Source organism: Callorhinchus milii, unplaced genomic scaffold, assembly GCF_018977255.1.
Source record: "Callorhinchus milii isolate IMCB2004 unplaced genomic scaffold, IMCB_Cmil_1.0 Scaffold26, whole genome shotgun sequence".
Classification (NCBI taxonomy): Eukaryota; Metazoa; Chordata; class Chondrichthyes; order Chimaeriformes; family Callorhinchidae; genus Callorhinchus; species Callorhinchus milii.
In genome coordinates this window covers 4711300-4724828 of record NW_024704767.1, presented here as the reverse complement: position 1 = coordinate 4724828, position 13529 = coordinate 4711300, and the positions used below count along the sequence as shown (strand labels likewise).

General features: G+C 41.4%; 1 protein-coding gene across 1 annotated transcript in view; it reads right to left on the bottom strand.

Annotated features, from left to right (window-relative positions):
• The window catches only part of adamtsl3 (ADAMTS-like 3), a 69618-nt gene that overhangs the window by 23217 nt on the left and 32872 nt on the right, over positions 1 to 13529 (bottom strand). Inside the window, exons 16-19 of the mRNA XM_007909814.2 lie at positions 12271 to 12481; positions 8504 to 8683; positions 7960 to 8113; positions 5052 to 6165 (exon numbers count right to left, since the gene is read on the bottom strand). Coding sequence (XP_007908005.2) covers positions 5052 to 6165; positions 7960 to 8113; positions 8504 to 8683; positions 12271 to 12481 — 1659 coding nt within the window. The remainder of the gene's footprint in view (positions 1 to 5051; positions 6166 to 7959; positions 8114 to 8503; positions 8684 to 12270; positions 12482 to 13529) is intronic.

Sequence of the window (13529 nt, the reverse complement as noted above, 5' to 3'; positions counted from 1 at the left end):
TGCTGTGGCTATGCGTTTCACCCACAAATTATACAGAGAGTTCACTTTACAGTATATTCTGTGAGGCGCTTTGAGACGTCTTGAAGACATGATAAGGCACTATATCAAATGCAAGGATTATTATTTATTATTATTCTCTAGGAACTGGGTTGAGATTTACCAGATTCATTATCTAAAGAGTATGGGGAGGTTAAATCAGAATGATCAGTACAGAAAAACCATTGAAAGAGATGACATTGATGATGAATCCAATATCCCAAAGAAAGTGAGGCAGGCAGTCAAGTAGATGTTTTCCATGAAGACCACTAGAGGGCACACCAGCACCTTGAAGCAGTTCCCTCTGACTGATAATGTTACCGAGTTTGCACTCTTGGCTCCTGTGAAGCAATGGATGGAAACCACTAAGAGATAAGCACCTCACAATAATTTTTACCCAACTTTGTAAGCAAATAAATAGCTATTTAGATGGGATAAATTCTGAAAAGGGTGCTGAGCTTTTAAAATTCTAGGCTTCCCGTTGAACCTGTTTGATCTCATCGACTGCTCACGGGAAATCATAGTTTAATGACACCAGTAAACTGCTGGAAATAGGTATGGGAAAGGCACAGAGTTACCGAGCGTACCATTTTGAGTTGTGCAACACTAGGCTTTTCGAAATTCTTTTTAAGAAAGCTGTTAAGGTATACCACGTATTACGCTCCAATATCTCCAACAGCAGCAAGAAGTGACAACAAAATTCCTCCACGTCTTCTCATTGATATCAGGGTCTTTTGGGGGAACCCATGCATTGCTACAGATACCTTGCTACATGCATTGCTACCCATGCATGGATACAGTGCTCCGGGATGCTACCCTAGGTGAGGAGCGCTCTACAAATGCAAGCTGTTGTTGTACAGATACCTTGCTGTGAGAATCAGGTTAAAACAAACACTATTTGAAGTCTCTCGAACAAAATACCCTGAATATTAAAAAAGGAGACCTGACCGTGAAACTAGTCATTTCAACCAACCTTTGGGGGAGTAGTTTAAATCCACATTTCTGCTTGTCTTTTGCGAGTCAGAAAATGGTTGCTGAAGATCTTTTTTTTGCCAGGAAATGAATTTGAACTGCAGCAGGCGATGTGAATCAATTTGGCCTCCGGTCAAATACGGACTGCCCTAGGAATTCTGCAGAACCACGTTTAATGTTATTAAAGAGCTGGTCGCACAACCAACTCTTTATTAACACTAAAAACGAACCCATTAGCAGAACTCGCCATTCATTCCACTCTGGCCTGTGCTGGTGCTAACTCCCCAACAGAAATTATGTACAGTATTCTAATCTCATTGCTCTGCTATTCCCTCTTACCTTCAATTATATTTTTTTCCATAAGTATTTGTCCAATTACTTTGTTAACCCTACAAAATGCTATCACTAAACTTTACAGTGCTTTGAAATGTCTTCCCAACGTGAAAGGTGCAAATGCAAGGATTATTGTTTATAATAAGCCTGGTCATGAATTGAGCTTTGGTTAACATTTGCTGTAACATATTCCATATCCTGACAATCCTCTGGGCAAAAACAGTTTTTTTCTTGTTCCCTTTTGTTTCTTCTGGTGGTAATCCTCTTTATATCCTAATTTATATTCTCTTGTCAATGACACATTAATCAATGGAAGTCACTGTCTACGTTAATGTTTCCACTTGTTGAATCCAAAATGCTATAGCATCAATATGATAGCCAACAGCAGATCTAAAAGGGAGTTTACACAATGGATGATGATGTGCAACTCGCTTTCGGAAGCTGTGGTTAAAGCAAAAAAACAACGCATTAACGTATTTAAGAGGAAACTTGATGCATACATGAGGGAGATGGAAAGAAAGGTATGGGAGAGATTAGGAGGGGTGAAGTTCATGTGGAATATAAATACTGGCATGGACTTGTTGGACTAAATGGCCTGTTTCCATGCTGTAATGTTCTACGTAGTTCTGTCTGTTTCTTCTATCAAAACCATTTACAATTTTTTTTAGTAAGACCAAGGCAAAGCAGAGAGGGAGCACACACAATTTAATTTTCAAATCTAATATCCTTCAACACTTTACACATTTCTCTATGTTTTGATTATATTATAATACAATCTCAGATAATCTGCCCGACTGTTCTTCAAATATCATTAGAATTCTCCGGAGGTGAACATAATTCCACTGGTGTGGAAACAGTGGCACAAGAACTCAGTGGGAATGAGGAATATTAGAAGCCGCTTTGTATTGGTACTTTTGATTCAGCTGAAAGTTAATATACCCAGCAGCCCATCACAATGACCTAATGCAGTTATATATGGTGAATTGCTTCATGCTGCTTAAATCTCCAGTTTAGTGACTAAAATAGCCAGGGGCACAGAAGATGACGACTAACGTTATCTTCAGAGCAACAGGCAAGGCTGTATTTACTACTGACCCTGATTCTAAGATCTTAGGCACACAGATCAACTGGTATTTGATACTTGATTGATACATTGCATCATTTGGTTGTGGGGCATTGCTGGCAAGGATTAACCTACATAAAACTTCAAAATATATCAAATTTCGGGAACGCATTGTGATCTTTCAGCGTGACAAGGCGGTATGTTAAGATTCAAGCATTTTTACACAATTAACTCAACACAAAGCATTTTTCACGCAGCCCTGAAAGATTTATTGATGGATAAATTGGATTGTCAAATGCTTAGCAAACAGAGGGTGTAATGCAACACTGATTACTTATTGTGACCTGTGTTTAGCACACCTCAATTTGACAGGGTGTGAGAAGGCACGAGAGGGCTTCAGGGAGAAAACGTCCCATTTCAGGCAAGAAAAGGAAAGTCCTTCGCCCAATAGTTGTTTCACCTCCTCTTTATGGTATAATAACAATAAGCCTTGCATTTGATAGAGTAGCTTATCATGACATCAATGCATGTTAAGGTGCTTCACAAGATTTAATGTAAAGTGCAGTGACTGTATTTGCAGGCAAACCTGGCAACCAATTTGTGCAGAGCAATGTCCACAAACAGCTATGAGGTGAATGATCAATTTCATTTGGGAGATTGTTGGCAAAATTCCCTTCTTTTTTGGGAAAACTGCCATGGGCATTTAACATGCACCTGAACAGACAGACAGGACCTCGGCACTACATCTCTTCCAAAGAAAGGCACGTCTAATAATGTAGTGTTCGCCCAGCACTGCACTAGAGTACTCATTAGCTTCGACTATGAGTTTTAAAGTTCTGACGTGGGGCTTGAACTTATAACCTTCTGATTGAGAGGTGAGAGTGCTACCAACTAAACCAGGCTGACACCTCCTTGGTAAAAAACAGAACAGTTGCTGCAATGAAAAAATGTGCGAAGATGGAAGTGATTAGGAGCAAAACGAAAAATAACAAATGTGGAATAAAATAGCATCTTTTTTACATTAACAAAAATATAATTATAAACTTGGGCAACATAATACCAGACTCCTAAATTTTCCAGATCTTTAATTCTTTTTAAAAAATGAGAGAGCATAGACTCCAATAAGTGTCCAAACAGGAAAAAGTTATATTGAGAGTCTGTGAAGTATCAAATGTTGGACTGAATTTGTGTACAAGAGATTTCCTAACAGGACTTAGCAATACATGATGCAAAATGTAACTTAAAAAACAAACAGCTGACTCTAGTTGAATTAGACTGTAATATCTTTAGACTGGATCCTACCATACATTCTATATCTAATCTTAATATCGTTCGTTTGCCTGCAAATGAAGTCACTACACTTCAAGGTAAAGATCCTGTTAAATGCTTCAAGACATTTCAAAGGTGTTAAATGTGCTATTTCGAAGATAAGGGTGAGTTTATTACTTTTTATGATTATTATTATGTCCTTAGAGCACACTAATGACTTCACATCTCTTCTTATTCTAATAAAAAAAGTTGCATTTGAAAACTGATCCACAAATGCTTCTTTTTAACACTATATCCACACCCTCCAGTTCTGTGTGTTCTTGGACACTGTTTAATACTGAAAATGAATAGTGGAAAATTCAGTCCATTCTCTAAAAGGTCTGTTGCATCTGGGCCAGGTGGCACGACAGAATGGAAAACATGACAGATTCACGGATACATGAAAAAGGCATGAATGGAATATTGAACTAGCAACTTGATCTAAACACGCAAATAAAATACAATAGAAATGGGTACAGTTCTTTTAGGATGCTTACTCAAGCCTATGGATGGAGGGTTACAATTGTAATTTATTTTTAAGGTTGCACAAATCATTTCCTGAGATAACTTTTTTTTATATATTCTGTAATTTTTAAATGTTCAATTTTTGACAATGTGGTTTCCATTAGAAAATGTCTCGTGTGCAGTCTCATAAAAACTGCTCTAATAATGACCTCTGACTCATTCTCTGACAGTGCTGCCATGCATACTTGGATTCTACTGTGAAAAGGCATTGATACACATAGGAATGTTCAAGACCGGAAAAGACAAAATACCAGATCATTTCTATCACTTGCACCCCTCAATCACTTCTTTCAACAAAACTCTATCCAGCTCCCTCCTGAATGAGTGTCCGCCCGGACAGTTTATTCCATATGTAACAACCTCTGTGTAACGTAGTCAACCCAAGGCTGTTTCTTTACTTCTGGAGCTTGTGCCATTCCCTCCGTATTGTAAATATTGTGGTTTCACGCCAAAATATTATTTGGGCTTGGTGTATCTACATCCCTCAGTCTCTTGAAAGATTCATCAAAATCTTCCCCAAGTGTTTTGCTCTCATTGCCAGTAAACATTGCCAGTTTCTGCTGCCTTTCCTCTGAGTTTTGGTGTCTGATCCAAATAGATAGTTGAATTGCCATGTATTGTACCCTTTCTGAATTGCAGCAAGTCCCAATTGCAGAAGTACAGCGACCAGAATTTGTACATGTGGCACTGGACCAATTGCTCTCTAAAGCTGTACAGGATGAGTACAAAGGTTTATCTGAATTATTTGATACTCTCTTGGCTGAGTAAAACAGGTAAACTTTTAGTAAAAAATGAACACGAGTAATTTTCGTACCTTTTACCAAGCGTGACAGGTAAGCCATCTTTGGTCCAAGAGAATTGTTGCTCGGGAGATCCAGCAGCTTGACAGAGTAAAGTCACCCGGTCCATATGGCTTGTCAGAAATGCCAGTGTGCCGATTGTTACATTGATATTTTTCTCCAGAAATACATGAGTAAGATTTTTCCGCAAAATCGTGGGATTTTGTTTCTCTGTCTGGCGATTCACATCTTTATTGCTAAAGGTTTCAGAGGCGTTTGGGGTTTTATCTAAGAATTTTGCATTTGATGCATTCTCCTCAAGAGGCATTTTCCACTTTTCTACTGTTGGTTCCGGTCTCGAGGCTTCGGCTGCTAACTGATACATGAGCAGAGAGGCGTAATCTTCTGCTAATTCGCCAGACTCGATCCACAGGCTCACGTTGCGTAAAAGTTCTTCAAACTGACTGGCGTCCATACTGTAGGCTCCCCGGAAAATTGCGGCTTTTAGTTGCTTATCGTAAAGCTCTCGAGAATCGTATGAATCTGCAGAGTTCGTCTTTCCCTTTGAAACCAAATGATTTCCAAGAAGGCGGAGGAAAACACGGTCAGAGGCCTGGTTGTTGTCCAGATAAAATTCATTCTTTTCACTCCAGTTATGCCACATCTTGCCCAGTTGAGTCCATTTCTCTTCCAATCTGTTGGATCCATTGTGACCAGTTTTCTCTGGTCCCAAACTTTGTCCCGTTTTTGTTTTAGCAGACGCAGGCGATTCGATTAATTTGTTATCATTGCCAATCAGCTTGAGGACAAAAGTATCACTCACTGATCCAGCAATGCAACTATATATTCCAATATCCTCATCTTTGAGGTGATGAATTTTCAGTGAACCCGATTTAGTGATACCAATTCGTTTGGTATTTTGTAGATCTTGGCCATCTTTTGCCCACCTAATTAGGGATTTCTGAAATCGTCTTACGGGGCATTTAATCACAACAGAGGTTTTTGGAAGCAGATAGGCCCGACCACCGATGCTGAAATGTATCCGTTTTTCCTGCCTGGTTTGAATGTACACTCGGTGGAGACCGATGATCTGAGGGTCCCGGGTACTCTGCTTGTGGGAAGCCTTTGCTTTGGGGTTCTTTCTGACCTCTAGAAAAATGCACAAGTAAAACGTGAACAAAATGCTGAGGAACGGTTCTGCTCAAACTGGAATACTTGGAAGCAGTACGACTTATTCTAATGCAGCAAACATTTTTTTAAAAAAAAACAGAGTGACTTACTTTCAGGAGCAATAGTAACAAAGCCTGAAGGTTACTCAGTTTGTAAGAGGTTATGTTCCCACCACCCTTCCTGCTGTGATGTGAACAGCAAGACATCTTTTTCTACCAACCCTCTTTCCCAAAAACTAATACAACTTGCTTGCCAATGACGAAGCCAGTGGCACACAGGATGCATTTGATATACTGGGCTTGATTTGAAACAGTGCTCTCAGGCTCAGCCCAGAAAGGGGCTTTAAGAATGGGTTTGAACACACATGGCGAAGTTACCCGCAGACAACTTTTGAACATGGAACAAACAGGGTGGTTAAAAACAGGAAAGAAATGTGTTTAAAAGAGGTTTGAGCTTCCACCTGGAATGGCCCCCCGGGCAATGGTTTCCCGTTGCCCTGATGGGGAAAAGCCCCACTTGGAAATTCCGTACCACTGGTTCTGGACGGGAGTGGAAAAATGCAAAGTTCCTGCAAATGTTTATCTAGGGTAAAACTACTACATTGTCAGCGTGCCAATGACAAACTATGGAACATTGTTGAGGGAGTGTAGCAGGAGCTTTACCCTGGATATAACCCATGTCAAATCTGACTGGGAAAAGCTTGGGGGGGGGCCTGGAATGAGTAAAGGGAAAAAATATCCATTTCTGAGCGTTGACATGCTTCAATCTTGATCAGTATTTTTTTAAAATAAAAGTTGCAATACAAAACTATATCTGTCTGGAGTCTATGCTTAGCGTGTTGCTCATGTTTTTTTCATACTGCAAGCAATAGGTCTTAAAATCTGTTGGATTTGCTTCAAATGTTGGAGCCTGCAGACGTTTGGCACACGAGGACTGGGAATTTTCCAGGAAAATAATTGTCAACCAACAAAAATCTGTTTTACTTAATTAAAAGAACATTTCATACATGTGAATGTTTTAACATCTGCATATGATTCTTAAATTGAACAAATAGGGGGAAACTTTGAAACTGTTTACTGCAGAACCAAAACAGGCTCTCAAACTTTCCACTTTTGAACAATATCAGCAACTTTCATGTACGATAACATCTCAAAGAGCTTCACAACAACGGGGTTGGACACTGAGCAAGGGAGAAGGGGATGGAGAAGGTGGAGGTGACCATCGGCTTGGTTGAAGAGCTAGGTTTTATGGTGGGACTTGAAGACAGACAGAGAGAGGTGAAGTGGAGAGGTAGAGGGAAGACTTTCTAGAGTTTAGTGACAGAGTAAATGAAGGATAAGCCACCAATATTGCTGCGGAGGGGGCGGAGGGCACTTAGCAGGCCTGAGTTCACTGAGCTGACAGGGTAAAGCAGAGGATGAAGAAGCTCAGAGAGATAGGGAGGTGCTCAGACATGAAGGGATTTGTAGGTGAGAGTGCAGATCTTGATGTCGAGCAGTTTGGAAATAGGGATCCAGTGGAACCCGGCGAGAACAGAGGTGATGGGGTGGGGGGGGAGGGGTGCAGAATTTGGTGTGGTGTCAGAGTTTGGGAATGCCGGATAATAAGAACAATCAGTGGGAACCAGGCTGTCATAACCTCGCAGCACTTGCATCTTACAACAGTAAAGACAAATGTTTGTTTGTAGGGGGTTACACTTAGTTTCCTATGAACAAACAAACAATCAGACTAGCTTTGATATGTACTGTTTGGAACTCGTTACGAGTCACTTACTTTTACAGGTAGACATGCTACAGGTTTTAAACAGCGATGGAATGGGGAATCCACTGCACATTGATTGGTTTATTGTGATCTGTTGACCGTTAGCTGCAAGCCGATGGCAGATCCACTCTCTTCTCTGAATCCCTTCTCCGCAGCTTACAGAACACTGGAAACAAGAGATAATGCAAACAGAATATAAAACCATCTTGTCTATTAAACCTTCGACTATTTCAGTGTGAATTGCCAAAAATCTCGAGCCGGAGTAATGTACTTATATTACAGGCAGCTTCAATTTAATTTAATTAACGCCAGATAAGATGCCGAAACAGAGACTGTGCTGATTATTTTATTGCTAAAACAAAACAGGAAAATCTTTTCAGCAGACTGGTAAATGCTCATAGCATCCTAGCAACATTAATTGTAAAACCACTAAAGTAAATTTGAACATTGAATCAAAGACACTCCGAATTAGAGTTAGGGTTAGCTGTTCCACCCAACAATACTATAAAACATGCATCTGATAAACACTTCATGGTGAGACATGTTCCTTATTTACCTCTGACCACCCCCCTAAAGCCAAGTGAGGGGCACAGTCAATGTTCACACATGGCTTCTGCGGAAGTGGCTTGGGATCCAGGCAGAACTCCTCTGGAAGGCTTAGGAAACTTCCGTCAGTCACAAGTTGTTTGCACTGCACTTTGCGGGACTGCAGACCTCCTCCACATGTTTGTGAACACTGTATTAAAAAATGAGAACATTAAATAATTAACTTGATAAACAGAGCTTATTAAACATTAACCTTCCCTTCCTTCCATTAGAACTTTTCTGTGTCTGGCTCTTTATTAATGTTAACAAACGACACCCGAAGCTGTGCATGTGTAGGGATTAGGAGGTTTAAGTGTGAGGTTACAGTCTCACAATCAATGTGATGAGGAGCAGAAAGTATAGTCCAGGCTTCCTGTTCCATATTCCTCTAATGCTGGAAGTAATATGACTTCACTCCCACCATATGACACAGTACTGATGAAGAGTACATTCAGGTCCGAAGTCAATAGTGGGTTTGCCGCCTAAACCACTGGCACTTATATTGTGCTTTTATGGAGATTGTACATCTCCAAGTGCTGGCAATTTTTTAAGTTGAACTAACAAATTCCTTTTTCTATTATTATAATTATTATTTAGTAGATTATTCGATCATGGGAGGGGAGAAGGGGGTCATGCCCTCATCTGACACCCCCACCCCCACACACTTTCCAGCAGAGGCTCTTGATCACAATCAAGCGTGAGATTGCAACATTCCCTCTTAGGATCGACTTTGGTAGAAGCGCCACATTCACAGTGTGTGAGATGTGCGTTATTTTAACGGAACGATTATCTTACAACCGACTCTTTTGTTTTCCCATTCATCCCACAGTTCCATTATATGTGTGCTTTAAATCTGCAGCTGTTTCACATCAGCATTGCCAGTGTAAATGTAAAGCAGTTATTTACTCCAATTTTAGTTTGGAGAAAAAACTCTCACCTCCTGAAGTTGGCTGTGAACCAGTGTAATTTGAATCAGGCTGGCGTAAACAGTCTGATTCAAATCCCCCATCACTCTCTTCCCAGAGGGAAACTACAATTCTGGCAATCTGATCCTGTCTGGCACATACACTAGGTCACGGCAAAGTTGCACTTCGAAGATTTCACATTCAGTGTCTATCAGTTTGAATCAAACTGCATCTGATCTTTCAGTATGAAGATGGCTATAGACAAAACTTTACATCATCTTATCTGGGGTTTGAAATAACCACAATACAAACTTTGGCTTCTTGAATATATACATTGTTTTAAAAATAAAACAATGTTTGCATTTGGTACAGTGCCTTTCATAACAGGAGGACATTTCAAAACTCTTCATGGGATTTACTGTGAAGCATAGTGAGTGTGTATTCTGTAGCAATGTCATGCAATAAATGACCAGTTGTATCTGAAGGGTTGTTGACAAGGATACCGAGAGACACTCTCTTCTATTTTTAACAAGTGTCCAAACTACCACCTGAACACTCAGGTTTAACATTTCATCTATAGGATGGCACCTCTGATAATGGAATACAACTCCAATATTGTATTTGAGTATCAGCCTTGACAATGTGAGCTCCTCTTCTCCATCACCAACTGGCTCTTCCACCCACTCTCTCATGCCTCGTCCATCCTCACTCCAATGCTAACTGAGCTACAGGATTCGTGGAGTCCTGTAGCTCAGTGGTTAGAGCACTCGCTTTGCAAGTGAGAGATCTGAGTTCAATTCCAGGCAGGGCGAAACCTTGGGCAAGTTTCCTTACTCCACACGCCTAATAATAATCCCTCCCAAAACGAAAAACAATAATAAATTGGTCATTTTCAATCTACGACTGTTTGTGGGACATTGCTGTGCGCAATTGGCTGCCGCGTTCGCCCACACATATACAGTCAATTCACTTTACAGTATATTCTGTGAAGCGCTTTGGGACGTCCTCCCGACGTAAAAAGCGCTATATCAAATGCAAGGATTATTATTATTATTATTATTATTATTATTATAACTGCGAGTTGATGCTGGACTTCCTCAAATCCAAAGTTGAGGGGATTCGCTCAGCTGCTTCTGCCCAGCCATCTACTACCTGCTCCCCATCTCCCTCCCTCACCCCGGCCCCGACCCCTCCACATCCCTCCCTCCACATCTTTGAATCTGTCTCCCACTCCTCTCTCACCACCACTATAACCCGCATGAAACCGACCACCTGCTCCCTCGACCCCACCCCTACCCCTCTCCTTACCTCCCAGCTCCACTTTCTTGCCACTCTACTCACAGATATCATAGACCTCTCCCTGTCCACTTGTACTATTCCCACTCCATTAAAACCATCCGTCATCACTCCTATCCTTAAAAAACCCTCTCTGGACCCATCTCTACTCTCAAAACTACCGCCCTATCTCCAACCTCCCTTTTCTCTCCAAGGTCCTGGAACGAGTTATTGCTTCCCAGGTTCGTGCCTTCATCTCCCGCCACTCCCTTCATGAACCCCTCAAATCGGGTTTCCGTACTACCTACAGCACAGAAACAGTGCTAGTCAAAGTGACAAATGACATCCTGTCCATCTGAGACCAGGGCTCCCTCTGCCTCTTCGTCCTTCTTGACCTCTCTGCTGCCTTCGACACCATCGACTACTCTATCCTCATCCACCATCTCTCCTCTTACCTCAACCTTCCAGGATCTGTCCTTGATTGGTTCAGATCGTACCTCTCACACCGCCTCCACTTCATCTCCACAAACGGTTTCACCTCAAGCCCTCACACTGTCTTGTGCGGCGTTCCTCAGGACTCTGTCCTTGGTCCCTTGCTCTTCAATATCGATATGCTCCCTCTTGGTGAAATCATCCGCAAACATGGGGTCAACCTCAACATGTATGTGGATGACCCACAACTCTACCTCTCTGCCTCCACCCTTGACTCCAGGACCACTGTTGTTCTGTCAGAATGTCTGTCAGACATCAAGTGCTGGATGAGAGCTAATTTTCTTCCGTTGAACGTCAACAAGACTGAGGGTTTCCTGATTGGCGCCATCAGCGCCTCCACACCTCAGGCGCTGACAGCATCACCATCCATGATTGCACACTCCACCTTGCTAAGCCAGTCCGGAACCTTGGCTTCTTCTTTGACCCTCGACTATCCTTTCTACCCCACATCTGTGTCATGAACCACTCTGCCTTCCCCCACCCCCGCAACATTGCCTGGCTCCGCTACTGTCTCATACTGCAGTCCACCGAAACCCTCGTACATGCATTCATTACATCGAGGCCTGATTATGCAAAGTCCTTGTTTTTCGGCCTCCCCAACTCCTCCCTCCATAGGCTGCAGATCATCCAGAACCCTGCAGCCCGTGTCCTCTCCCACACCTCGCCTCGCCTCATTTCCTCCCTTGCCTCCTTCAAGATCCATCTCAAGACCCTCCTCTTTGACCGTGCTTTCGATCACCCTGCTTCCCCCCCTGCCCTCCGCCCTCCCCAATCTTGACCCCCCAGCTTGGGTCCGAAACACCGACTGTCCAGCGCCTTGGGATGTCCTCCCAAAGTGAAAGGCGCTATACAAATGTAATTTTATTGTTGTTGTTGTCAAAGTCCTGATGTGGGGCTTGAACCCAGAACCTTCTGACTGTGAGGCAAGAGTGCTCAACTGAGCCATGTTGACACATAATTGGCTACATTGTCTATAAAAGGAAGCTGTCATCTGAGAATGACCACAATGGGTTTGTGATATCAATTTGGTATTCTTCCTGCAAACACTTGATTGATGCTCCCTTACCGGCTGCCATTTTTCTTTGTGCCATGATGGAGGGCAATCAAACTGATTACAGGCCTGCAGTTCAGAGGGTTTTGGACCCAAACATTCCTCGTCAGGAATGATAGTGGTATCCTCGGCATCATGTGCTACTATACGTAAGCAGAAAACATCTCTCGTCTGTATTCCAACTCCACAAGTAGCAGTACATTGTTTCCAGGATCGTGTGTTCCATCTGATAAGTAGAAGAAATTACACATTAAAGAACATTACCACTTGTGGGAGGAATGTTATTTACAGCTTCAAGTTTTAGTTCGCCCAAGCTCCAATAAGCCAGATTTTAGTTTAATCAGATGCTGATAATTTGCGATAGAAGCTATAATCAACAACAGCCCTGTGATGAAATATATTGCTGGGTGGTTCTCTTGGCCAAGATATTTATATACGCTGCTAGCTTTTTATCTCTAGAGACTTACTTCACATTCACTGTAGGAAAAAAAAGAGATAAAGGTCAAGCCTGATCTCACAGATGGCCATTAAGGAATCCTATTTTTGAAAATGATGAATTTCCATGTTACTTATGAACAGAATTCCCTGCTCACTTTTCTAAACTCTGCAGCTGTGTTGAAGAGAAATCCAACTACCCTGTATTTTAATTTTACATCGTTTCACCATGTGCAAGAGGGGAACAATCCGATTTTTTTTTGCTTACTGGTTGCGGAAACTGTTTTCTGTACAATCTCACTATAAAAAAATGTAAAATGAGCCAATATTATGCTGAGATCTGGATAGAAAAAAAACGATAATCAAATACAGTTTAAATGTAAGGTTAAATTAGTTGGTGTCATAAATCACAATGTTAAATATATCTACAAGGTTTGAAATGCCCAAAATAAAACTGATGAGTAAAGTTCTGCAATGTTCTGGATTTCCTGCTTTTCATACGATTCATAAATATGAATGACTCAGAGTACCTTCTCATTATAACATTTGTCATCAATGACAAGATGTGAGGTAATTACAAGGAGGTCAAATGACATTCATGATCTGGAACAATTATGGTAATTAGCTAAGTAATAGCAAAGGGATTTTTAATGTGGATGAATGGAAGGTAATGTATGTAGAAATGGGAAAACCTGGGAAAGTGATGAAACAATGTACATTAGCAAAGGTCAAGGAAGAAAAGAACCTGGGTGTGATGAGTGATCATAAACTGAATGTTTTCAGTCAGTGTGAAGCTGCTATCAACAAAATTAATCAAATACCAGTGTATATCCTAAAGA